The sequence below is a fragment of the Heliangelus exortis genome, chromosome 3 (genome assembly GCF_036169615.1).
Source record: "Heliangelus exortis chromosome 3, bHelExo1.hap1, whole genome shotgun sequence".
NCBI lineage: Eukaryota > Metazoa > Chordata > Aves > Apodiformes > Trochilidae > Heliangelus > Heliangelus exortis.
In genome coordinates this window covers 47,421,384-47,446,871 of record NC_092424.1, presented here as the reverse complement: position 1 = coordinate 47,446,871, position 25,488 = coordinate 47,421,384, and the positions used below count along the sequence as shown (strand labels likewise).

The following is a 25,488-nucleotide window of genomic DNA, read 5'->3' as shown; positions in this document are numbered from 1 at the left end:
AAACAAACAAATAAAAACCACCAAGCAAAAAAAGCCAAAACCAAACCCTCAGTATCGCACCCACCCATCCAACTTGCCATCCTCTGGTTTGAACTCCAGCCTTTAGGCTTTAACATCTGCTACTTGCTATCATGACTCAATTTCCTGAATGGGTTACTCCATCACTAATAAGATGTTAGAAAGCACTCAAAACATATCTCCTGTTGCAAATCTCTTACTGATGGTGAGGTGTTCAAGTGTCATGGTATCTAAAATTTGTTAAGTGCCTAACACGTTTCTAGGAAGTGCTTCAGTGCTCAAGCTTGCTTTCCTCACTCAAACTCACTTGCTTTCACTGTGGCACAAGGACCACTGACAACTGCAAACAGTAATTTCTGTGCCAATGACTGAGCTGATAACAGATGTAAAGCAGTCGGTGCACAATAAATGAAAGTCTCATCCCTTTGTGAACTATACAGCTGAAGTGCTCAGACATGACCAATTACAATTTTGCCATTGGCAGGCAGGAGAGAGCAGATATCTTTGGAGATACACTGCTTGCTCATCTGCTTTCTGTCAAGTCTGAATGCAAACTACCACATCAGAAAGAACTGTCAAATTGCACAAGCTAAGTACTCATAACCCACAGCGAAGATTTAGCTGACAGAGACTGAAGAAAACTAGCTAAGCAGCCAGCTTCAGTTCCAGCTCATCTAAGAGCACTTTTACTCATGTATCACCAGCATAATGTTTCAACAGCTTGATATGAAACATACAGAAGCTGATGACAAATTCCTTTTAACCCCCTTAAACATGCTTTATTTTTCTACGTTCCAAGGTGCAACAGCCGTGTGTCTTGACCATAGAAAGGCAAATTAAAACTCTACACTGCAATAACCCCAGTACATCTTACTACAGGTACATTTACTTCATAGTAATCTCTCTACAGCAGTATATAAAGGATGCTGGTGGTTTATGCTCACCAATGAGTGATGAAGCACTTAGTTGTACAGAAAGGCATGCAACACCTTTTAAGAGTCACAGAGCAAAGGCAAATCCCTGTGAGAGAGACTGGAACTAGAAATCAAAAATAGTGCTGTTAGCTAGACAGCCTTTTGCCTTCAAGTCTTTTAATTGTTATCTGAGCACAGAACTTAGTTTTGATTGCTTAACCCTCATTTAAATCCATGATAACTAAAAGAAAGAAAGAAAAAAAAGCTTTGTTTCAAAGAATGAGAGATACAGCATACACATCTTCAGCAGCAAACTGCTTGTAAAGCAATAGCCCTTGTGAGGCTGCTTAAGGGCCATTTCGTTAACTGAATCCCTCTCTTGTCATAAACCAGCTCATGTGAAGTAGATTTTTGTGATTACTGAGAAGAGAAAAAAAATCAAAGGCTTTTTATTCCCAGACTTGGAATTGCCAGGCAGGTTTGATATTAAAAAATGATGGTGATGCAAAAAGTAACTGAAAGGTGACACTAATCCTCTCCCTGTATGACAGCTGTTGGACAGCTGATGGACACAGGGGCTACTTCCCTCACTAGGTACTTATCTGTGGCTTACACTTCACCTGGACTCAGCACCTTCACAGGAATGGCAGAATCACAGGCAAATGGAAGGAGAAAATATTAGTATGAACTCAGCAATGAGTGAGAAGGTAGCCTAGTTAAAGACTACAGCCAATATGTTTCAATACAATGCTGTCACATGTAGATCTTACACTGTCATGAACCCCTGTGTGTCTACCCATCTCTAGCTTCTATATTTAGAGGACCAAAGGTTTACTGGATGGATCACAGTAGAGGTATTTTTGCAATGACATTGATAGGATGGACATTCCATCCAAAGAGGAAGAAAACAGACATGACAATTACATGGAAAATCCAAAAGATAATTTAATTCTTAGAGAATACTCTGATACTGCCAGAAAGCTCATGAATCAAAATTCTCAGGAGTATCCTGGTGACTACCACACACTGTTTATGCCCTTCTTCTCTCCCAAGCACTACAGCACTTCACAATCCCCTTGTTTGAGTTGTCACTCACCCAAAAGTTCTCAGGGTAGTCCCGGAGATTCAGCAACTTCTGCATGACTGTTTTCCGGTCTTCTTCCCACTTCCTCTTGCAGAAGACAATCTCTAGGAAATACCACATCCAGCCAATGATGGGCATGTAGGAGAGCTCCTTCTTTGCAAGCACTTTGGAACTCTGGAAAAAAGAGTCAAAGAAAGTAAAACAGTTACATCACTTCAGAGTTCTCTGTGGATATTACACATGCACAGTTAGACACTGATGTACTGATTCAGATCAACCAGTTACCATTTTAACACCAGTGTAAGATGAATACATATTCATACATATTCATACATATGCATATACATATACATGTGAGTGTGTGTTTGCATGTCTGTCTATCCTACTCAAAACCTGAAACCCAAACCACAGCTCAGATTCCTTCAAACACTGAGGAATCCATGAAAAAGACTCAAACCACAAACCCCCAAACTATTAATTGAAGCAGACCTTGGGCAGTAGCATCTCAAATTCCTTTAAGATATCTTGCAACTATACTTCTCAAAGCTGGGACACCTCATCACAACTTAAAAAAAAAAACAACTGTTCTAAATGAGAAGCAGTCACAGAGCGATTGCTACACAGGAATATTTTGATACATACACGTGGTTTATCAACAGAAGAAACCTTAAACAACACTAGAAACAACAGCAGCAATAAAATCACTTGATTTGTGTTTAGGTTTGTTTATGGAAGGGCAGAAATACTTATACTAGCAAATTTATCTTCAAAGCATGTTTCTGGGGTGAAAAAAAAAAAAAATTACTCTTCCTGTTGTACATCAACAAGTAGTTTGTCCAGATCAATCCTCCACAAGAAGCCTATCAGTAAGTTTGAAATTTCAATTTCTGGTCCAGAATTTAATTCCTTTATCATCTCAGACTGCCATCCCTTTGGCCAGGGGAACTGATTCCACTTGCTACTTCAGCAAGCTCACCTTAGTGAGCTGTCTTATGATTCACATTGTTAAATAATGAATAAAATGCCACATGTGTGTGTGTATAAAGAAATTGTTGCTTCGGTATTTCCTGAAAAACAGTGATCTTAGAGGATAACTGGAGCAATTACAGTCCAGTTTCTATCTGTGATATCATGAGGTATCTCATCAAAGTGCTCTGCAGATGGCTTCTAGTACATTCAATTTGACTAGTAGGCAATATTTACTGGTAGAAATTGCCATTAACAGAAATTACTTGCTTTTATTTTTTGGTAACCGTTCATTTTGCTACTAAGGGAAGAGACTTGACCTAATTCTTTATCTCCACTCATTTCTCTCATCTGCACTTCATCCTTGAGAGGGAAAATACCTTAAATAATTAAGCTATCTAAAAGCTTATGAGTAGAAGGCAAGTGCAGATCACATAGCTTCACTAGCAACCATTACACAGAAATAGAGAAGACCACAATATGAGATGTTTCAGTTTTTAAGAATGCAGGAGCCACATCTGTCAAATTATTTAACACTTTATTACAAAGTACTTCCTCTTTATTTTATCCTAAAATTTAAGAATTTCAGTGACAGGCCTAAAATTGGGACTTCAACCTCAGCTCTCCCACAAGAAGCAGACATAGTGTTTGGCACACTTTTTGCCATTTCAATTTCAAGCCATGTTGCACAGTAGTCCCTACTGCATGGCAGCAGCAATGCTGACCCCCGCCCCCTCTTCCAGTTCCCTAAACCAGACACAAGGAAACAGGCACTCTTTCTACCTCTTTCCTTAGCTCTTTTTTTCTCCAAAAAACTAATGTTTTTCCTTTTCTCTGTTACACAAGTAATATTCTTATTTCCCACATAAATGTAAAATGTTCTAGCATACATTTTTAAAAGCCTCCGAAGAGCATTTTTGTTGTTGTTGTTGTTGTTGTTGTAGGCCATGAACCCAGACCAGTTCATCCCCTACTCTTCCACTCCTCTGCCCTGTACATGCCTGAGGAAGACAGCAGAGTCAAGGCCTTAACTCAAGAATACCAAACTTTTGGGGAACTACTGCTTGCCTCTGACACAACCAGGGCAGCATTCAGACACAGTCTAGAACAAGACACTGCTCAATGGCAAATAGCAATAGTGTCACCCCCCAAAACCAGAGAAAAATCTATGCTCTTAAATTTTATTTGCAGTGAGTGTTAATAACTGAGTGGTCATAAGACCAGGAGACAAATATCAATGTGCTCTGCATGGGATGTACAAGGCCTCCAGAGCACACAACCAGAAAAGAAATCCAATATTCCTCCCGCTCAGACTTTAAAAGATAGAATCCTAATCTAAAAAGCAAGCATAAGTAACTATTTCACCACAGCTATTTTTTAGTGTTTTGCATATTTTAAAAAGCATGAGTTAAACAGGTGTCAGGAGAGAAGTTGCCATCATTGGTTTTTTCCCCTTGTGAAACTAAGAAATGATGTTGGGAGCTAAGGTGTCACGTAGTGCAGGTACAACCACAAAGGCAGAATAGATGTTTGAATCTATGCCTGTGATTCTGTGAATTCTTCAGGGCACATTCTTACTCATTTTCTGTGCTGACACATTTTTAAAAATTAAAAGGGCTTTTTCGGACACATGAGTCTATGACTCTTTAGATGCACACAAAAAGAAACTAAGTGACTTTACGCTATTTTGTACACCCCATTTGTCCTAGCAGCAAGAAGGAATACTTACGATACAGAACTAATTAGGGAAAGGGAACACTTCAGTGCATTATACTGGCAAGACTGCTCTCATATGGGAGGGATCCACCAGGCCTACCCTCAGTAGGTAGCTGCCATCTCTCTTACAATAACTGGGGTTAGAATCTATTCTGTTTCAGTCACGTACCCAAGCACAGCTCCTGTATAAATACCTGAGGGGAAAACCACAGCTCTTTAGTTGATTTCGGACACTGATCTTTCCTCTATCAACCTGCTTTGATAAGTAGGTGACAGTCAACTCTAACCTTGAAATTCAGCTTGCTCAACAGAATAAAATTTAATTAAAGAGTATTGATTTATTCCCTGTAAGCTGTCTTCTATAAGGCAGTCAAATGTTTTTGGTGCTCAGAACCATGTAATTCTAACAGTCATTTAATGAAATTATGGCTGTATGGGGACTATTTTTCTACAGAAATAGTATTTTAATCCAGGTTAATTTATTTTGGCTAAGCTTATTCAGATGGAAACATACATGAAGTTCTCCTTTTGTGAATGACTGCACTAATATCACATTAAAAGCATTATTTTTACAAGCTTACTTTAGATGCATTTGCAATCTTGATTCGTATGCTCACTCCCCGTTATTCAACACCTCTTGATCACAGAATGCAACAAAAAACATGAAATCAACCAGCAAGCTGAAGATGTCTAATAAAATTTGTTATACAATTTCAAGACAAATTCACTGCAGCTGCAAACTATTAGCAGCAGCAATTTGCCTCCTAAGCTACATGTTCTCCAGGCTGCCCTCAGCACTGACATACTTTTGATGATTCTGTTTGCTCTATTTTTTAAATATCATACTTTCTGGGACATCATGATACAAAGATATATTTCTCTAGACCTTCAAAGCCATCATTCCAGAAGTTTAGTTAGGCTCCTAATTTCTAATGCTGCATATTGAATAAAAGTTTTCCATTTTGGAAAAGCAACATGGCAATACTGTAAAGAAAGTATGCCCACATATATGCTAAGATGCTCTGTTAAATACAATTAATCATGTAGATTTGGCTGCCTACATGAACAATTACACAACTTCTCTTAATACACTAAACTGTACTACAACTGTATTAATTAATACACCAAAATGTACAAAAAACTGTGTTCACATACCTATTGGTCCCATACAATAACCTAGCAAAAGTCTCTTCTCAAGCCTCTATTCAAGGCCATGCTCAGTTTTTCCAACAACAACCTTTAACATACACAACTTTCAAATAGAATTGGTGTTTCCTGTCACATGGAATGGATATTTAGGGATAAAAATTATTAAAATGTGATTAGCAATTTTTAAAATGAGAAATTTAAAGCAATATAGCTAACAACTAGTTTTTCATAATGGTTTCCTGGTTTGTCTACCCTATCAAGGAATAACAACTACAGCCTGTTTTGGAAATGCACATATTCTGATGCCAATATGAGTCCCTAGGAATAATATTTATGATTAACTGGGGTAGAAAAACCACTTTGCAGCCTAAGACAACAGAAGATCATCCAGTAAATGAGCAGGCTTAGCTGTAAAGAGCAGACAATTTTTACTAATACGAGTGTCTTTGTGTGAGAAGAAGGGTTCCTAAAATTACTAAAAAGGGTAATTTTATCACTGCTTGGTCAGATCAACCAACACAGAAGAACAGTACAGTGAATCTGGCAGGAAACATATGAATGTGCTTTTGGTCTAAGTCCTGAAAAACATCCCCCTCCTCAGAACATGCCTGTGTCCTAATTTCAAGTTCTGATGTCCAGTGGGTCTGTTCTCAAAGAGCTGCTTAGCACACACCTTGAAGAAACTAAATGCTACTGATGCGTTTAAATGCTGATACAGTAGCTAAACTGTGCCCTATCAGAAGAAGCTAAGTCGAGGACCAGAATGCCACAGGCAGGAAAAGGAAAGGGCACAGCACAAGGCAGGGACCTGTCACCAAGATCACAGCTCTATTTACACAACAGAACAACACACAGACACTGGGAGTCAGCATCTTCCCCAGCCACTGCACCAGCATGGGGTAGAAAAGCAGAACATCCAACACAGTATCAGTTACCCTGGCTCAAGACCATACTAACAGCCCTCCCTTTTATTAGAAAACACTGGTGTGGACAAAGCTCTGTCTTGTTGGGGCTATGATGCTTCCTACAGAAAGACAAGCTGGCAGGTCAGCTTCTCCTTCCCTCACAGTTTCTTGCAGTCACCTCTGTGTCAGGACTGACTGACACATCTGATTGTGTCACCTCTGATTCAGGACTCAGCTGCCCTCATGTGCTGGCCACAGCAGCATGATGCTGACTCGGCATCCAGCACCCCTATGTTCCCACCCTCCTGCACACACCACTGAGGTCTGGCAGCACACAAAGGCAGGCACATGTGATTGATGGGTGTCAGGGTCCTAAAACCAAACAGGAAGATTGCCTCCAAAAAAAGCTGGCAAGTGAAATACATATATAAGTGTTTAACAGTTGGGGCTGAATACATGTTTGCTTGAAATCTCTACAGTCAGTAGAAGTCATGTAGATTTTGTGAAGTTTGCTTCCTTCTTATAGCTGCTAGCAACAGTCATGATTTGGTATGATGAAAAATTAAGAGCAAAAAGGAAAGAAAGGATTGCATATGCCAGACTTCCTTTTCAGCAGCAGTGGAGATGAGACCAACCTAATAAAATACTGGTAGATACCTAGCGTTTGCACAGAAACTTCATGGAGTACAAAATTAAACAGCAATAAATGTAAAATGCCACCAGCTCACAAAGTCCCTGAGCCACAGCAAACTGGAAGCTTGGACAGCACTTAGAAATCTCTCTGAATGCCTTTTTCTTGTAACTGCTTTTCCCAAACATCACCACTCAGCACAATGGTTCTTACATTTCTAATTGTGCTGCCGCACCAAAACCTGAAGCTTTGCCCACTGGAAACTCATATAAGGCAGCACAAAGTCAAACCAAACTACAACCCTATCTCTACACATACCTGCACTCCTAAGCCAAGTACCTGTATGCCAGTACAGACAATCCAATCAGGAAACTGTGTGTCATTTTCAATTTTTTTTTAAAAATGTATTTTTAGATGAGCCTCAACTGGCTGCCCCAGCAGGGAAATACACTGATTTGCTGTGTAAAGGCATCTGTGCAAATGAGAGCATATGGGAACTACTTCTTCCTTCGTTTCTAGGGAGTAAAATCACAAAGGACTGGAATAGTTTAAATAAATAAATAAATAAATAAATAAATAACACCAGTTTGTAAAAGAATTCTAAGATCAGCAAAAATACAAACTGAGTAATAATTATAAGCATCTAAAAAAAAGGAAAAAATATTTTCAGTCAGTTCAACAGTTACGCTTCTACATAGTGGTTTTCTTGCACATAGAGAACAATATAAAAAAACCTATAATCATGACTACCTTGAGAAACTATTAAAAAAAAAAATTATTAAAGCTAACGAGATCCAACCCAACCACAGGGCACCAAGGCAAAACATCAGATTTCTTACCTTGTAGTCCCTATTAGTTTGTAGAGAAATAATACTTTAATTTTCTGTGACTGTTCGCTGAAGCAGCAACTAACCCTCTAAAACACAGCTTTATTTAGAAAACTGCAGCCATTAGGCTTATAAAATTTGGTGGATTATACTAAAGCCCCACTCTATAATGACCACAGAGAAGGAGAATATTTTTGACATGTACATCTCCTTGTCAAGAGAAGGTTTTCCTACATCTTCCTAGCTATCCTCCAGCTCTGAACTCAAGTCCCAGACATGACAGTAAAATTGTTCCTCAGTAATCAGGAGTCTGTAGTCATTCTGGTAATGTGCAGGGTCTGTGATGCTTAGGTTCACTTTCCTTCAGTTGTAAGGCTCATTTTTTTGTTGTTCGGTTTGGTTTTTTTTCAAACAGACTGTCATTATTATAACTTGAAAGTGACTGGAGTGGTAGCTAAATGTCCAGAAAATACTAAGAGTCCAACAGAAAGGCCACAAAAAGTCATGAATTTACACAATCCAAAGTCAGGACTTTTGACACAGACCAGCAGCAAAACTAGAAGATGATGCTGCAGAATACTGCCACATGAGGTAATAGCCTGCTTGCTTAGGAGGAAGGAAATCTCATGTAACTCCCTTTTAGGTAAAGAACAATGTCACCACCATAGAACTAAGACAGACTTGATAAGGATGGGGGTCTTGAATCATCCACATGAACTGACAGGGGAAACAAAAAAAAAAGTTGTACATGTACTCCTACCCTAATGCAATGGTGTATTTAAGTATGACTAACTCATTCCTCCTCCATATCTTACTAGCTACAACGTAGTACTTGCTTTCACTTGACAAGGCAGCTCTTTCATTCTAAAAGACAAGAGACTACATCATTCAAACTCTAGTTATGGATTTGTAATACTACACTGGAGGAAGCAAACAAATTTTACAATTTACTGGGAAAGAATAATAGAACAGCTCATCTTTCTCTAGCACAACAAAACATAACAGTTATCTAGCAAGCACACAGAGAAAATGAACTGTAATGACTTCCACAGGTTAGAAAAAAAATATCTCCTTTATCAGCTTTAGCTGCAATAGTTTTAAAATCACTGTGAATGCCCAAGCAATACCTGTCTCAGTATTCCATACTTGCACTGCATTGCTTTAAGTTCACCACTTTAAGTCTGGACAGTGGCTGAATGAACTGCAAGCACATACCTGTTAATTTTCAAAACCACAAAGAATTCATTCCACATTCAAGAAGAGAAAGTTGAAATGCTACACAAAACTCACCCCCAAGACCCCAAATCTTTCACAAAAGTTCCAACCACAGAGAAAGTCGATTTCAAAGTTGTGATTAAGGATTACAATAGCATTCTCCTTCCCATACTTGTGGTAACTCTCTGGGTCAGTGTAGAGGGTGCAATCGGTACCTGACCACCATTCCAGCAACATCACCATCTCTGGAATAAAGAACAAGAAATATATGAATGTATGTGACATATGCAAACCAACAAATTAGTAGCATGTTGAAAAGCAGCAGCCACCTCAACAGTGCATAGCAAAGGAAAGGTTGCAATGAAACTGAAACGCTGAACATAAACCACACAGTCACAAATCTTGGCACAGCAAGGTGGGGGGACAAATGAGAGAGGGAAATCAGGAAACTGCACAGAAAGAGGGAACAGAAATTTTTCACAGTGATACTAAGAAAAAGGAGTTTCATTTCTCTGAAAACTAACAATTCAATGCTACAAATTATTTCATCAAAAGACATGCAATACTAGCATTTGTGGCTTACAATAGTACAAAATTGCATAAAGAACAATCTTGTAGGAGAAACAAGCACACCTATTCCTGCCACATATAGGTACTCATTCTCCTCTAAGAACTGCTCAATTGTAGACCAGAAAGCAGTTTCGACAAGACATCTGGAACCAGACCTGTTAAAAGGACACCTAATGCATCATCATATTAACTTGTCAGAAGTTAACAGTCACATGCTCTGCTACAGCAGATGCACTTGACAGGGGTGTATCAATCATCTGAAGCAAAGATAATGGCTCAAACTGGATGAAGAACATGAACCAAGAACAGAACCAAGAGTAGTTACCTCCTCAAGCAACCCATGTTCTAATGAGAGCTGTATTTTAAGACAGAAAAGAGGAAGAGTCAAAGGACACATTTGTTTCCTGTCAAAGATATCACAAATCTTCTGCAAACAAAGGTCTAATGTGAGGGGTCATGCTTTGCTAAGTGAAACATATCTCCTTCTCAGAGTATCTCTGTGCCATATGAATATATCTGCTGGATAAGACAGCTGAGGTGCTCTCCTGGCTTCAGGCAAACCACAGATTCAGCTAAAGAAAGATCAAAACCAGGCCAGCCTTTGAAACACTTCTGAAATCCTTTCAATTTAGGTCCCCTACTGGTCTCAACAACTGACCAAAACATCTAGGAACAAGTCGTCTGCATTTTTAATCATCATTAGCAAAATTAATTGCATGAAGCTTTTTTGTGACATTGTGCTGTAGTCTGGAGAACAGGCATTAGTGACATGAATGAATTTTCCTCTAATGGTGCTACAGACAAGCTAGTAGACAATCATCTATTCAAATAACATTACTTTAAAATGATAAAACCACGCTTATGGTACAGAGAAATTACTCATTTGTCAGTTCCCCTGCTTATTTCTAACCAGGGCAGGTAATTACTGTTGTGGCAGGAGTACACAGTATTCAAAACAAGTCAGAGATGTAGAGGGAGACCTAAACTGAACAATTATTTCACTGGTTGGAAAGTGATTTTCCAATGAAAGCTAAGGATTTTAAAATACATGTTGAGCAGAGAATGGGTTGAGAGCAATCCTGAAGAGAAGGACCTGGGAAGTGTTGGCTGATGAGAAGCTCCAGATGAGCAAGCAGTGAGCACTTGCAGCCCCAAAAACCAATTGTATCCTGGACTGTATCAAAAGTAGCGAGATCAGCAGGTTGAGGGAGAAGATTCTGCCCCTCTACTCTGCTCTGATGAGACCCCAATCTGGAGTACTGCGTCCAGCTCCGGAGTCCTAAGCATAGGAAAGAAATGGACCTGTTGGAGTGAGTCCAGAGGGGGGCCATGAGAATGATCAGATGGATTGAACACCTCTCCTGTGAAGAATGGCTGAGAGTGTTGGGGTTGCTCAGCCCTGTCACGGTGTAATGCTGGGCTGGCAATTAACTGAATGACAGATGCTCTCTATTCATTCCCCTCCCTGAGAAAGAAAGGAGAGAGAATAAAGGAGAGAGATTTATGGGTTGGAAACTAAACTACACAACTTTAATGAAACAGTAATGATAAAAAGGTAAAATTATTAAATATATACAAATAAACAGTCAAATGATCCACTTTCTTCCTCTTTCTCCCCCAGTAATTCTCACATCACCACCGAGGCTGCAGGGCAGCCCTGGGAAAGTCCAGGCTGGACTCCTGGGGTCAGCAGCAGTCAGGAGCTGGACGCAAGAACACACAGATATGGGCTGGCACGAATCAGGACTGCAGGCAGAGGAACAGATGGAATCCTCCCAGGATGCCAAAGCAAATAGGGACAGGTGAAGAAGGGGAAGCAGGAAGGGGTTTGACCCTCGTGATCCCTCAAGTTTATACCAAGTATGATGCATATGGGATAGAATCCTCCATTTGGTCAATTTTGGTCACTGATCTTGTCCACTCCTCCCTAAAGGAGGGTTGCTGATGAGATAAAGGAGGGTTGCTGATGAGATACAGAAGTGGCTTGGCTGCACTTCCAGATTTCCCCTGCTAAGTGGCCTTGTGACACACGTTCACAATTTTACGTATTTCCAGGGGCATATTTTGTATTAGATTTTTATTGGAAATACAAACCCTCCCCCCCCTAAAACAGTAAAACTGCATAAGAGAGGGAAAATAACACACACTGTAATTTGCAAACCTTTGCAGAAGCTACAGTTATATCCTTGGGCAGACCACAATCACAGAAAAAAATGGATGTCAATGACAGGATTAATTTGTCTTTTGCTTAACTAGGAGTCCAGCTAAGAAGAAATGAGTGCCAGATGGGATTGTCTGATTTTTAAACTCTAGTGCCTAAAACAAGCAGGCAGAGAACATGAATGTGAGGCACTCTTGAAGAAAAAGCCAACTTTACCTAAGGGGAAAAAAAAACAACTTCAAAGCCATTCCACTTCACAGAATCATAGAATCAAAGAACGGTTAGGGTTGGAAGGGACCTTAAAGATCATCAAGTCCTGCCTGGGCAAAGACACCTCCCACTAGAGCAGGTTCCACAAGTGCATTTTTTTATTTTGTCTTTTTCTAAGGAATTTGATTAATACCTCATGAATCACATTTATACAGGTATGATACATGAATAGAGCTCCTCAGTTACATATTTTCAGTCTCAAATACATTCCAAAAAAACATAGACAAAAATATTTCTATACACGGTTTGATTCTTCAGGCTTCACATGAGTAGAATTATTATTTTAATAAATACTGCAGAAGTAGGTTCCTCTTTCTCACCTCACATGCCCATTTGTCACTAATGTGCTCAGGCAGTTGCTGCAGAAACACAAAGCAGACACTGGGTGCTTTCTGTATTAAGATACAATCAATACCATCTGATAGGCCTTAAGTTCTCAACACGTTTCTTCCCCTCATCTTCCCTACTCTTTCTTTCCCCATCTTCCCAGCCTCCTTTCTCTTTGTGGTTCTCAAGCAATGATTAGTAGTGTCAGCTTGTGCTACTCTTGCATTGTGCTTCCATCTTATACCACAACCAGACACAGAAATTCATGAGCCAGAAACTCGTGGTGGCTCAGCAGCACAAGGTCACTGATACACTCTCAGTCACAGTGTAGATGATCAGTGCATGTTTCCTCCTCTTTGTACACCAGTCAGACTGTATAACTAAAAATGAGTTTGTACAGGGGAAAGAAAAGAATCTCTTGCTCCCAATCACAGAGATGTTCCAAGATTTCTAAGGCTTTGCCCCAGCCCCTTTACAGATGCTTGGAGTTTGAACATCACAACTGAGCTGGTAAATTCATTCACCCCTGTCTTGGAGGTTCCTACCTTACCAAGCAACTCTTCCAGTGACACACACAGTTTAATACAAAGGAAGGACTAAAACTAGAAAAACTTGAAATCTCTCATCCTCTCTTTGGAAGCTGAGCCCTTGCAATACATTACAACTAACTTCAGGAGAGGCTGATGGTAAGGAGAAAACCTGCTCTCAAATGCCTAATACAGATACACCTCCAAGGCTGACCTGACATATAACTGGTTATGTGAAAAACATTTAGGAGAAGGGAAACACACACAGAGTTTACTGAGACTTGTTACTTTCCACCTCTAAGTTTTGCAAGAATGAGTCATTTAAAAAGTTAACACTGTCCTATAGAAGTTGTTAGTAATTCCTTCAGGCAACTATTCTTGATAAACCACAGAAACATTTGCTTACAAGATTATACAAAAATAGCTATTATCAAATACAAATGAAAGCATACTTATGTATTGACTCACTAAGTACAATACTTTGAAGATCTCAAGGAAGTATGTAACCTGTTTAAAGAGCAACAGAACTGTTTCCCTTTATGACATTCTTAATTTTCTTTAACCTATGTAGCAAGGCAACACGAAGAGAATTTAAAAAATTCTTATTGGAATAAAGCATAGCAAACCCTCCAATACAAATAAAAAGTTGTGACCAATCATTTCAAAGACGAGACAAGGGTGAATGTCTGTATAATAGTTGAGAACGCTGCATAAAAAACTTGGAAAGCATTTCCAAATGAATAAATGTAAAAGTAAGGCTAAAGACAGATTGACAGATAAAATAGTCCAGTCTATGCCTGCCTGTGAAAGAATGACTTACAGTAATAACTTACTACTCTTCCAGATTTTCAGACTACCCCTACTAGGTGCACCTCCTGAACATTTTCCATAGAACAAATTAAGTTTACAGGTAACTAAGAAAAACAAGTCTGTTTTCTGCTCTGGACCACTCGAAAGCCCTCTGTGTACCACAGACAGGGTTAAACCCCTGAATGATACGTTCTGTATTAACTGCAAAGATGCCCCGGAGGTTTTCAAAACACTTCAAGTATTGATGACCACACAGCTTCCTTACAGAGGCTATTCTAGTTCTTTTCTGCAGGAGCTACAAGTAATTATGAGGAAAACTTGTTCTGCTGTAAGTTCTGCTATAAGCTTTCACTGACTAGGTACACAAAGCAATTGGAGTTCAGAGATGAAACACTGGAGCTCAGAGGTAGAACATGATTTTTTTTAAAATAACTTTATAAAAAAGCATATGTGTATTTACTGCAAGGGACACAAAAAAGGTATTTCTTGGGGTAAAAAAAAAAAAAAAGCAAAAACAAAAAACCAGCAAGTCAAGCAATGCCTTCTTCCTTTACCCAAGATAAGGAGGAGGTCATTTATGGAGCCCAGACAGACAGACAATGCATCAGCTCTTCAGCTTCATGGAGTTTCCCTCCCATTTGCTACCCTACATGATCAACACATGTTGCTGTGCAGATGAGCACTAATGAATTGTAATGGAGTAATCTGGTCCACTCCAAGGTAAAGATCTTGGCCTTCAACCTCTAGGAAAATGCATAAACCTAATGGCTTAAAAAGCAGTGAAAACCAAATCCAGCCCCCACTTGCCTCAGCACCACTACTCATCTCCTATCCCGCTATTTACTCTACTTGGTGATACAATTACTGCTATCTTTGGACTTCCTTTTCACCTCCTTTACAGCTGTTTTGCAGCAAAAACGGGAAGACTGGTGGAGGGAAAATCATGCACACAAATTTAAAACAAAACCTATCTTTATTGGCTGCAGGTCTGCTTTTGGAGATTTTTGCCCAGTCCCCATGGGAGATCCTTTAAGCAACTCCCTTGAATAACACTACAATGAATTACATGCTGTGCTTTTAGGGATAGAAATCACCAACAGAGAGGAAGGCACAAATGATGACTCTTAATTTCCCACCCATCACAGTAAGTTACTGGATGTGCTTGAAGGGAAAAATAAACACAACCCATCCCACTCACATATTTATTCTGCAAGACTCATTTATTTCAGCATTTGCTTGAAGAAAAGTCTTTTAATGTACTTCTCTTCACCAACCTTACATTTAAAGACAATGTGCTGCTTTTGCCACAAATGACTGAGCAGCATACCATGTGTCCATCAAAGGAGTTAATACCAACGAATAGTGAAATAAAATGTGCAGCTTGGCAAGTTCTTATGACATCAAGATTTGCTTCCTACAGGCATGAAACAAGGCAGCTGCATCTCTTCTGGATGTGGTTTCTTGTTGCCCAAAACACCAGGGGCTTTCTGCTGGTTTGCACAGGAGCACCACCACAGAGGAAATGTGTAGTAAAGGAAAAATGGTTACAATGCATTCACTGCAAGTCACTGTGCAAAAGGAACACCAGTCTTGTTTCAACACTTTGTTTTAATCAACTTCCTACACAAACACACCCTGAAAATATTTTTTTCTTCGTATATGCTTGGCTGATTTGCAGGTTTTATTATTTTTAAGACTGCACATGTTTAATTTAAAAAATACTGCCATGACTTTTACCTGCTTTGAGTAAATCTTTCCACTGTTAAGAATGATACATTATGACCATTAGGTTCATAATAAAGACCTCAATCAACATTAAATTTTTCATGGAACTTAGCTAGCAGCAGGAGGGAAATGACAGCCTGAAACAAAGTCCAAAAACTACAAACTCCAGCTAGCAAGAGAACTCCAAGATGTTTTTGGAAAAAGTTACTCATTCTCTTACAGAAGAAGGTTTGCTGAGAGGAGGAAACAACATATACACAGCATATGCGTGCCCAGAGCACACACGAATATTTTCTGTGTTTGGTGAATTCATACAAATTACTTCTGCCTCCTCTCAAAGAAAGCTTACTCTATAATATACTAAGATCAGTCAGAAGATAGCTGGAAAGGATGATTATGAAGTTATGGTTTCTGTCACCAGTGTGACAGAATGCCTTCAACTAACATCAGTGTTTCAGTTACAATTGCCTGACTTTCTCTGCCCTGTATCCCTACTCTCCCCAAATTCACAGGTACCAACCCTTCTTCTCACAGACTTAATGGATTAATCACAGAATCACAGAATTGGCTGGGTTGGAAGGGACCTCAGAGATCATCAACCCTTGATCCACTACTGCTGCAGTTCCCAGACCATGGCACTGAGTGCCACATCCAGTCTCTTTTTAAATATCTCCAGGGATGGAGAATCCACTACTTCCCTGGGCAGCCCATTCCAATGCTTGATCACCCTCTCAGTAAAGAAATTCTTTCTAATGTCCAACCTAAACCTCCCCTGGCACAACTTGAGACCGTGCCCTCTTGTCTTGCTGAGGGTTGCCTGGGAAAAGAGACCAACCCCCCCCTGGCTACACCCTCCTTTCAGGGAGTTGTAGAGAGTGATGAGGTCTCCCCTGAGCCACCTCTTCTCCAGGCTGAACAGCCCCAGCTCCCTCAGTCTCTCCTCGTAGGATCTGTGCTCGAGTCCCTTCACCAGCCCAGTTGCCCTAATAGATAAATTAACCTTCAATCAATTGCTCTCAATCTGAATTTAACCTGAATATTGCAATTTCTCTTTTAAGCTTGAAGAAGTGTTTCTGCATGCAAATCCTTTCCAGTTTTCCAAGTGTATCAACTGGTCTAACAATAATCAACACTTTCACTGCAAATAGCTTACATTATCCAGTTTGTTAATTCTATCCAAGCTGCCTTTGTCCAATCAGCAAACATAATCCCAAACAGTAAAAACCAAACACTTCAGCCTCCTGCTATCCATGCAGTCAGGCACTGTCTGTCACAGTTCTTCATGATGCCTAACAAACAGCACTTCACACAAGTAACCCCAACTGCTCCCAAGAAAAGCAGGTGGGGCCTCAGATGTCAGTACTGATTTAACATCACTAACATGCTTTTCTACTGTGCACAAACTGAGGCTATTTTAAGCAACCAGCATTATTCCCTATGTCAACTGCTATTTATATGCAACTATTTCTGAAGTAAATTTGAATTCCAAAATGAAGGATTTGGACACTATACATCACCATACTGAAGTTCAGCATAGCTTTCTGATACACTCTTCAGTAATACATTCTGCTGAGGTGGCCTCTTAGGACACAGAAGACATTCTGGAGAAGCATTCTCAAGAGCTGTTTTGCCCCAACTGCTGCACAACATCTATACTAGGAAGCAGCTTTCCTAAATGAGAATGCACAGGAATATCAGGAAAAGTTTTGTTCTGTCCTTACAGAAAGGAAGTATCTTAACACAGCAAGAAGTAGCCGAGGTCAGGTTTCCATGAATATTAAATTATGCTTTTTATTAAATTATTCAATATTCATTGTACACAAACCAGGAATCCAGTACATTCATCTGTAATAGCCCTGACAGGCTTAAGAGATAAGTGCTGGGACAGAAAACATGAAAAAAAACTGTTGTGAAACAACTTAAAAGAAGGTGTTAAGTCTTCTGCAGTGATCAGGGATATAGCATTTGATAGACCCTATCAGATAGTTTAGCTTGGGTTTGCACAGAAATTGCATTCTAAGAGGATAACCAAACACCTTGCTGCAGACCCACTCTGGGACAAAGCAAAACACCATTTGATCCATCACACATTCCTCTCTCAGCATGCCTTGATAAAAAATGACCCTACATGATGCCTCACCCAGGGGAGTGTGAAAGGACTAACTTTTGTGTCCTGCTAATGGGGTTGTTGCAGCAATAATAGTTTGGATGATCAGTACATATCAGGTTACTCCAGTCCCATTTTAATGGTTAGGGCAGCATATCACTATCTAAATCCCAAAACAGAAGCTCAAATGAGAGCAGGGTGACCTATATTAAGCATAAGCAAGTGCTATCTTAAATTGACAGACTCAAAAAATCAAATCCAGCAACTATGCAGACGTTACAAATTTGCTCCTTTTGTATATAAACTTTTGTATAATACCAAGAGTACTTGCCACCAGGTATTTGAATCTCTTCAATTTATTTTCAAGCTCTTTCCTGATACCAGAAGGGCTAGGAACAACTTGCTCTGAATAAAAGTTGAAAATATTGCATAACTTATTAAACTTTCAGAGAAACATCAGCTATTTACAAGACCTGCAGCATGCACAGAGTAAAGGAAAGCAAATACTTGAAGAGACAAACCCAAGTTAAAAACTAAGGAACGAAAAGAAAGAATTACAAATAGTATTAAACACAAGAGTGACTAGATGTGTACAGTCAATTAAATAATTTTCTCAGTTTTGACCAGGATTTCAGAGATTGAAAAACATCTGATATATTTGTAAACTTTTGCATGCCAGGCAGAAAAAGAACTCACCTGTCAGTACAGGAAAGGCTAGGAGAGATGGAGTAGAAGAGCAGATGAGAACTACAACTTAAGTTTTAAAGACAGTAGCTTTCTGCTTTTCTTGTACCTCAATAACTGAGGACATGATAGTTCCTACTGTGAAAAAACAGTATGAGTAGGTCAGGATGGTTTGGACTGACGTGAAGAAGGGAATGGATGCATAATCTGTTTCACTGGGAAAAACCTGGAAGTCTGTTGATGAACTCAATATTAATTTGATTATGGAACAACTTGTTTTTCATAGTATTTGAGCAAAAGGTTAGCCCCAGTAAGCAGCTAAGCCATGAAGCTAGCAGGAGCTGTACTACTGAAGCAGCTCAACCCCCCTCATACATTGTTAGTTTTTTTTCATCTGGGACTCAGTCTATACCCACAGACAACTGGAATGTTGTGACACCCATCTTCATCTCTCACCCATGAAAGATCCCAGAATTGGATCTCTCATGAAGATCTTTTGACCCTGCTTTGTTTTATGGCAAAATCAGCTTTCAGAAGAATCCAGATTATCCTCTTTCCTTGCTCAAACATTTCCTCAGCTGTGTTGTCCCAAACTGGCTGTGCCAAAGGACTGTTGTGGGCTAACCCTGATCAGCAACTAAGAGCCACACACTCGCTCACTCCCCTGGTGCCCAGTGGGACTGAGGAGAAAATATGAAGACCAGAAGCAAGAAAACTCATGGGTTGATATAAAGACAGTGTAATAAGGAAAGAGGAAGAATAAAGGGGGAGGGGGAGAAAAAAAACCAAAAACAAAAGCAGTGACACAAAAGCAAATACCTCCCACAAGCAGTATGATGCCCAGCCTGCCTTCAAGTAGTGGCTGCCTTCCAAAAAACTGCCTTCCCCTCAGTTTTGATTGCTGAGCACAATGTTACATGGCACAGAATATGCCCTTGGTCATTTTGGGTCAGCTGTCCTGGCTGCACCCTCTCCCAGCTTCTTGCACACTCTCAACCTGCTTGCTGAGGGAGCAGGGAGAGTGGGCAGCAAGCCTTGATGCTGCACAAGCACTGTTGAGCAATGGCCAAAACACTGGTATGTTGCTGACACTGTTTTAGTGAAAAATCCAAAACATAGCACCCTATAGGCTATTAATAAAAACCATCCATACCAGCTGTACACAGTACAGCTGTAAAGAAATCCCTTTTCATTAATAAATTCTGTGTTTGAATGGTCAACAGGCTAGTGGCTAAGATTCTCATATCTAGCTGAGATATGGAAATAAAACCAAAAACAACCAAATAAGATTTATTCATAAGTGATGTCTGCAAGAGCTGGAATTTAGGGAAACAAACCCTCTATAATTTTTCTGTATGTCATAACTGCTAACTCTGATTTTATAGGCAAAAGACAGCCTTTAAATCTAACACAATCAGGCTATACTAAGCAATTCATATGGTACAATAAAAGAAATTGCTATCAAACCAACTGAAGATTAGCAAACACCTGTAAAGTAGAACTAAACTAAAAAGTGCAACTATGCCTTTTTATTGTTTTTTGGTCAATCTGGATAAAGAAGGATCTCTTTCAAGTGTGTCTGAAGAAAAACATAAAACCCAAATCAATAAATTTTGCAGATGACACAGTCACAATATGCTTTAAGAATCAGAGCGCCTTGAGAGGTAACATAAATGGCATTAATTTTGATAGCACAGATCATTATGTGATGCCTTGCAGAACTAATAAAATAGAGCCTTGTAATTTGGAAATGACAGAGGAAAGAGATATCTGGGAACATTAGCTTGCTACTGAAAGTTTCTGCTCAGCTCATATTATGCACCTTTAAGGAAAAATATGGCATTAGGATGTTTGTTCCAGAAGAGAAAGGGAATAGCACATTGCACCACTGAGATAAATCTCTCTGCCAGCACATCAGTACTAAACATCCATGCTCAGGAAGAAAAAGCTGAAACAGAATAGATGCAGACCAGAGCTACCAGAATGACCAGAAAAGAATAAAGTTTGGCTCACGCATGCTACCAAACAAATGCTGACAGAGGACTGAGTTGCTCCCCACAAATAAGGCTTAAGAATGTGGGATGTTAACAGCACAGGAAAAAAACCACTTTGGGCTAAATATGACTAACAGAAAAACAACCATGTCAAAAGTGATTGAAAATACAGGTGACATAGTCTGAAGCTTCTTCTAATTGCTTTGGTAGATTAAAAATACCTAACAGCTTTATAAATTGAACCAGATTCATCTTAAAAAGAGCACATTGTACTGCTGCTAGAAATAGTATGAATTTATTCTAATGACACAGAAACTCATTTCCAGTCCTCTTTTTCTGTCATAAGAAAAAAGGATTTTCCAAACAGACGGTCTTATAGACAAATGTCTCTCCTCTTCCATCACTGCTTGAGAAACACACTACAGAGTTATGGTGCCACAGGCTGCAATAAGCATTCACTGGAGAAGGAAGAAGCAGGTATCTGGCAGCAGTATGCAAAGATTTATGTTTAAGCAGAGCAGCATCAGTGAGCAACCACTCCCAAAGCAGTTCTCAGCTGAAAATCAACTTCTAGGGCTCCAGGATCTGAAAATTCACATATACACAAAAGCCAAACTGAACCAAGTTAATAGCTGTCATCGTCTTAACTTGTATTTATTCAATCACAATTGACTTCTTTAACAAAACAAATCATTAGTATTAATTGTAAATTTAATTGTAGGGCTACTAATATTGTCCATACATAGGACTCACACTTTTAGTCAGAACAACAACCCACACATTGATGTGACTAGGTATTTTTTGCCATTTGCATTGCAATGCATATGTATTAATTAAATCATCTAAACATTAGTGAAGTTATTTGACTTTCAAGTGAACCATTAACATTTAATCCACATATTAGAAAAACTGATTTCCACGTAATGTCTCTCCTGCTATATATTCTTACAATAGTCTTAATTCCTATATAAAGCATGTTTATCCACTTTAGTTTCAAAGAAAACAAAAATCTGGACTGTGGAAAGAAAGAATTTCACAACAAAATAGCATACCAAGGGGAAAAAAAATCTATCATTTTTGTTGCTTTTGTTGGTTTCAACATGTTTAACCTGGATTTTCAGTTACTGACAAGAAAGGATGTGAATGTATCTCAGAGTAAAATTTCTGATGATAAGAGAGTACCAGGTGCCATATAAAGCAATCTCCAGCACAAATTGGAAGAAAAGTGAATTTTATTAGGAAACTGAGCAAAAAGTAATTTAAATGCCAATAAAATCTGCAGTGCTTTTAAATAAAAGTATCTAGTTACTAGGAGTTACATTTCACAGACGTGTAAACATATTAAAAAAAAAAAAAAAAAAAAAAAAAAAAAAAAAGAAGGAATTATCATCTCAGTAGAACAGCAGAACAAGAAAACTGTGGGTCATGGTTTCTGAGGTTGTACTCTTCCATTAGTATTTGAGTTTGGCTTTTGATTTTAGATAACTAATGCACTCACAGGAAATACCCACATATTATCAGATATAATAAATATAAATTACAATTTGTATTATATCCTACAATTTGTTTTTAGGAGCTAAGTCAAGAACTTCTACTTAGTCCTCTCATGTACAACATATTCTATCTGAGTTACAAGACAGAAAACAAAATGCTGACTGAGCACCTGTGTTATATCATCAGGTTATTGGTGAATAGCCACAGAAGTTTTGTAACTTCAGGAACATTGTTCAGAACAAAACCATTACTCATTTTTCACTTCCATTCCATGAATTCCCTGTCTCTTCCTGTAGTCTTACAGCATCTGATCACATGAGGTCTTGAGAGACAAGAACTATGTCCTGGTGCTTATTTTAGCTTCTTAATCCCTAACAGTAACTTTCACAAAGTGTTCATTGAAGGGACAATAAGGTCAGAAACTACAACTCAAATAAATGGCTTTCATGAATTAGAAAAGATACAGATCAAATATACCTTTCAAGTATATATAATGATGTGATTTTTGTACTGGGTGCATCCTGTAACCCCTCAAATTGAAATTATCTAAATATATAAATGTTCAAAAAGCCACATCTTTTCTAAGCAAAGAAGGTAACACACATCAGAAACAGTACTCTGTTAACAAAGACATACACCCAAAGCATACAACAATATTACACGATAGAAAAAAATATCAGCGCCTCTCAAATCACATCTAGTTTGATCATGCTTGGATTAATATCTCCTCAGAACTTAAATGCATCAAGAAAGTTAGAAAAAAAAATCCACAGGCAGAATATTGCAACCTAACCTAACCTCTCGCTACTCAAACCAAAAAAACCATCACTAGCTTTCTGCTCTATAGTCCCAGGGGCTGAATATAAGACTGCAGAAATACTGCACAGAGGAAAGGAGCTTCTTGCTTTTGCCTGTCTACTGCAACAGTGTTGTACTCTTAGAGTTATTTCCATGGAGTAATTTTCCAAGGAAACATAGCTTTAGCTTACATGGTACATGGCAACCTTGCACAATCATCAGGCTCAGAGTTTATGCTCTTCTTCAGTTTCCAGAAAGACAGCCTCTGTCAATTAAAAAGAGGCAGGCTGTGCTTCTCAGGTAACCAAGACATTTTCCTATTCAATGCTTTGCAAATTCTGAAGAGTAGCAGCCAGACATATTATTTCAAGGAGGTACAGGAGGACTAGCTATTGCTTCCCTTAAAAGGCAAAGGTCCATCATGCAAACAAGGTGTACATGTGTTGGGATTAGAGAGGTCTCACAAAATCAGATTATACACAGTATTGATATTCCTTTGAACTTTAGCACAAGTATTTCTAGTGCAATAGAATCACAGGGGAAAAAAAAAAAAAAAAAAAACAACCAAGAAAAAGAAGATGCTGGTGATACAATATTAAACAGAGTACATCAGGAATCAGAATTTTCTTCCATAACAAACAGATCAAAACTATACTGAACTCCCAGCCTATTGCAAGAGTCAGTTATTTCCTTGAACTTAGCTGTAGAATTGGTTTCTGAAATATCTTTATTATGTTTCTTGTCCCAATTTTCTCAACATTTGAGAAATGTTGAGGCCAAACACTGTACTAATTTACAGCTTACTGAAATACTCTGCTTTAACTCATGTAGGCTGACATTTCCTCTTTGCATTAAGAAGATTTACAGCTTTTTGAGATCAACCCTTCTTGGTGGTCACCTGGAGTCTTCTCAGGACTCGAGCCACTTGAATCCAAGAGAAGCACAGTAACAGCCCCAGTTCAGGTGGCTGTATCAAACCCATCGAGGACAGACAGCTGCTAGGTTGCCAGCTCGCACTGTGCCTGAGGTCTTAGAGGTTCTGTGCAGGCCATTTGGATCTTCTCTAAAAGCTTTGCCAAAAAAGCTGGAAAGTGGAAAGCCAGTGCAAATAAACACGATTTAGCATTTGAATTCACCAATGGTATTTGAAGGCTGACAGTAACCTCCTGTGTTACCAACACTGCTGCTTCAATATCTTAACAACAGCTTACACCACAAGATAACAGGAAAAACGGAGAGGAATAGCCTAAAAGTGCTCCAGTCCTCTCTCACCATGGTCCTGTTACTTAAAAACTGTTGAATTTTTACCAGTTCAGATCTTTCTCCAACTGGAATTGCCATATAGCCTGATAGCAGTGGAAGAAGCAATGTCAGCAAGTTCAGATGAAGGACAGAAAACACTGGCTAGTTTGCTGTGAGTATCATTCCTTCCAGGTTTTTTCTGACTGCCAGTGGTATGAAAGCTTGTAAAAAAAACCAGCACAAGAGCAGAAGACAACACTCCAGGCCAGATGGCATGTAAAGGTTCCCTCAACAGCCTGGCTCTGTGGGATGAAGCTTGCATGGAGGCTTCCACAAGGAAGAAGTCATTCCAGAGTCCTCCAAATGCAGATGTTACAGCACATCCAATCACTCCTTGACGAAGCACAGCAGTGGGCCAAGCAAGAAGATTAAAAAGTTCAGCAAGGGAAACTTAGATTTATGGACTTTGTGCAAAAGGTACATCTTGCAGAGAAAGATGCAAGACAAAATTAGCTGAAGAAAATTAGCCAAAAGGAAAAATAAAAATAAACCTAAACCAGATTATCATATTTATCAGATTCAAAACTCTGTTTTAAGATGTACTATGATTTTCAAACCAGAATTAGCCATTTATTTAAAAAAAAAAAAAAAAAAAAAAGTCACACACCTCAATAAGGAACGTGGACAGGAAGCAGGGAAATCACAGTCATCAGCTGGGGGGCAGAGTGGAAGCCCTAGGCTGGCCTCAGCACCCAAATTGCATTGCTCACTTGTTAGATGTAGAGAGCGAAAGGCAGGGCATGCTGTGTACAGAAACAGCCCCAAGGCAAGTGTGCAAAGCAGCATTCTTTTACAGAGCACAGGGTACCTGTACAGGCTTCTGAGACCAGTGCTCACTGGTAACTGCTCAAAGGCATGCTCTACACAGAGATAGAAGCGACTGGGAAAGAAAAATTTGCTAAAAAGAACACTTTGTAAATGTGCCATTTAGAAAATTAAGTACAAAGCAAGCTACTTTAAAGTGGTAACAACCACCCCCTCTCAACACTTAGGAATTTGTAAGCATGACTTCAACTTAACAATCACAGATTAGAAGAGAGGATGATTTGTTAGGCAGCTAAAACCAAACCAAAACAAGCCAGCAAAGAAAGCAAATCCTACACACACACACACCCCAGTTGATTCTGTAATCTGTAAGAAACAAACGCAACTTTGAGATGAAATATGATTTTTGCATTAGTCATAAGTAAACATTAGTTCCTTTAGACTGATGGTACACAGGTATTTTTTTTCACTGCTTCACTCCCCCCTCTCCCTCAAATATGCACTGACATTCACTTCGGTTGGCCAGATC

The 25,488-nt window shown here is 39.1% G+C and overlaps 1 protein-coding gene across 2 annotated transcripts in view; it reads right to left on the bottom strand.

Moving 5' to 3' along the window:
* The window catches only part of AGPAT4 (1-acylglycerol-3-phosphate O-acyltransferase 4), a 73,953-nt gene that overhangs the window by 23,959 nt on the left and 24,506 nt on the right, over window positions 1-25,488 (bottom strand). For both annotated transcript variants that reach the window (XM_071740467.1, XM_071740468.1), the window contains 2 exons: window positions 9,501-9,670; window positions 2,029-2,190 (listed from right to left, as the gene is read on the bottom strand). In XM_071740467.1, the coding sequence (XP_071596568.1) occupies window positions 2,029-2,190; window positions 9,501-9,670 (332 nt within the window). The remainder of the gene's footprint in view (window positions 1-2,028; window positions 2,191-9,500; window positions 9,671-25,488) is intronic.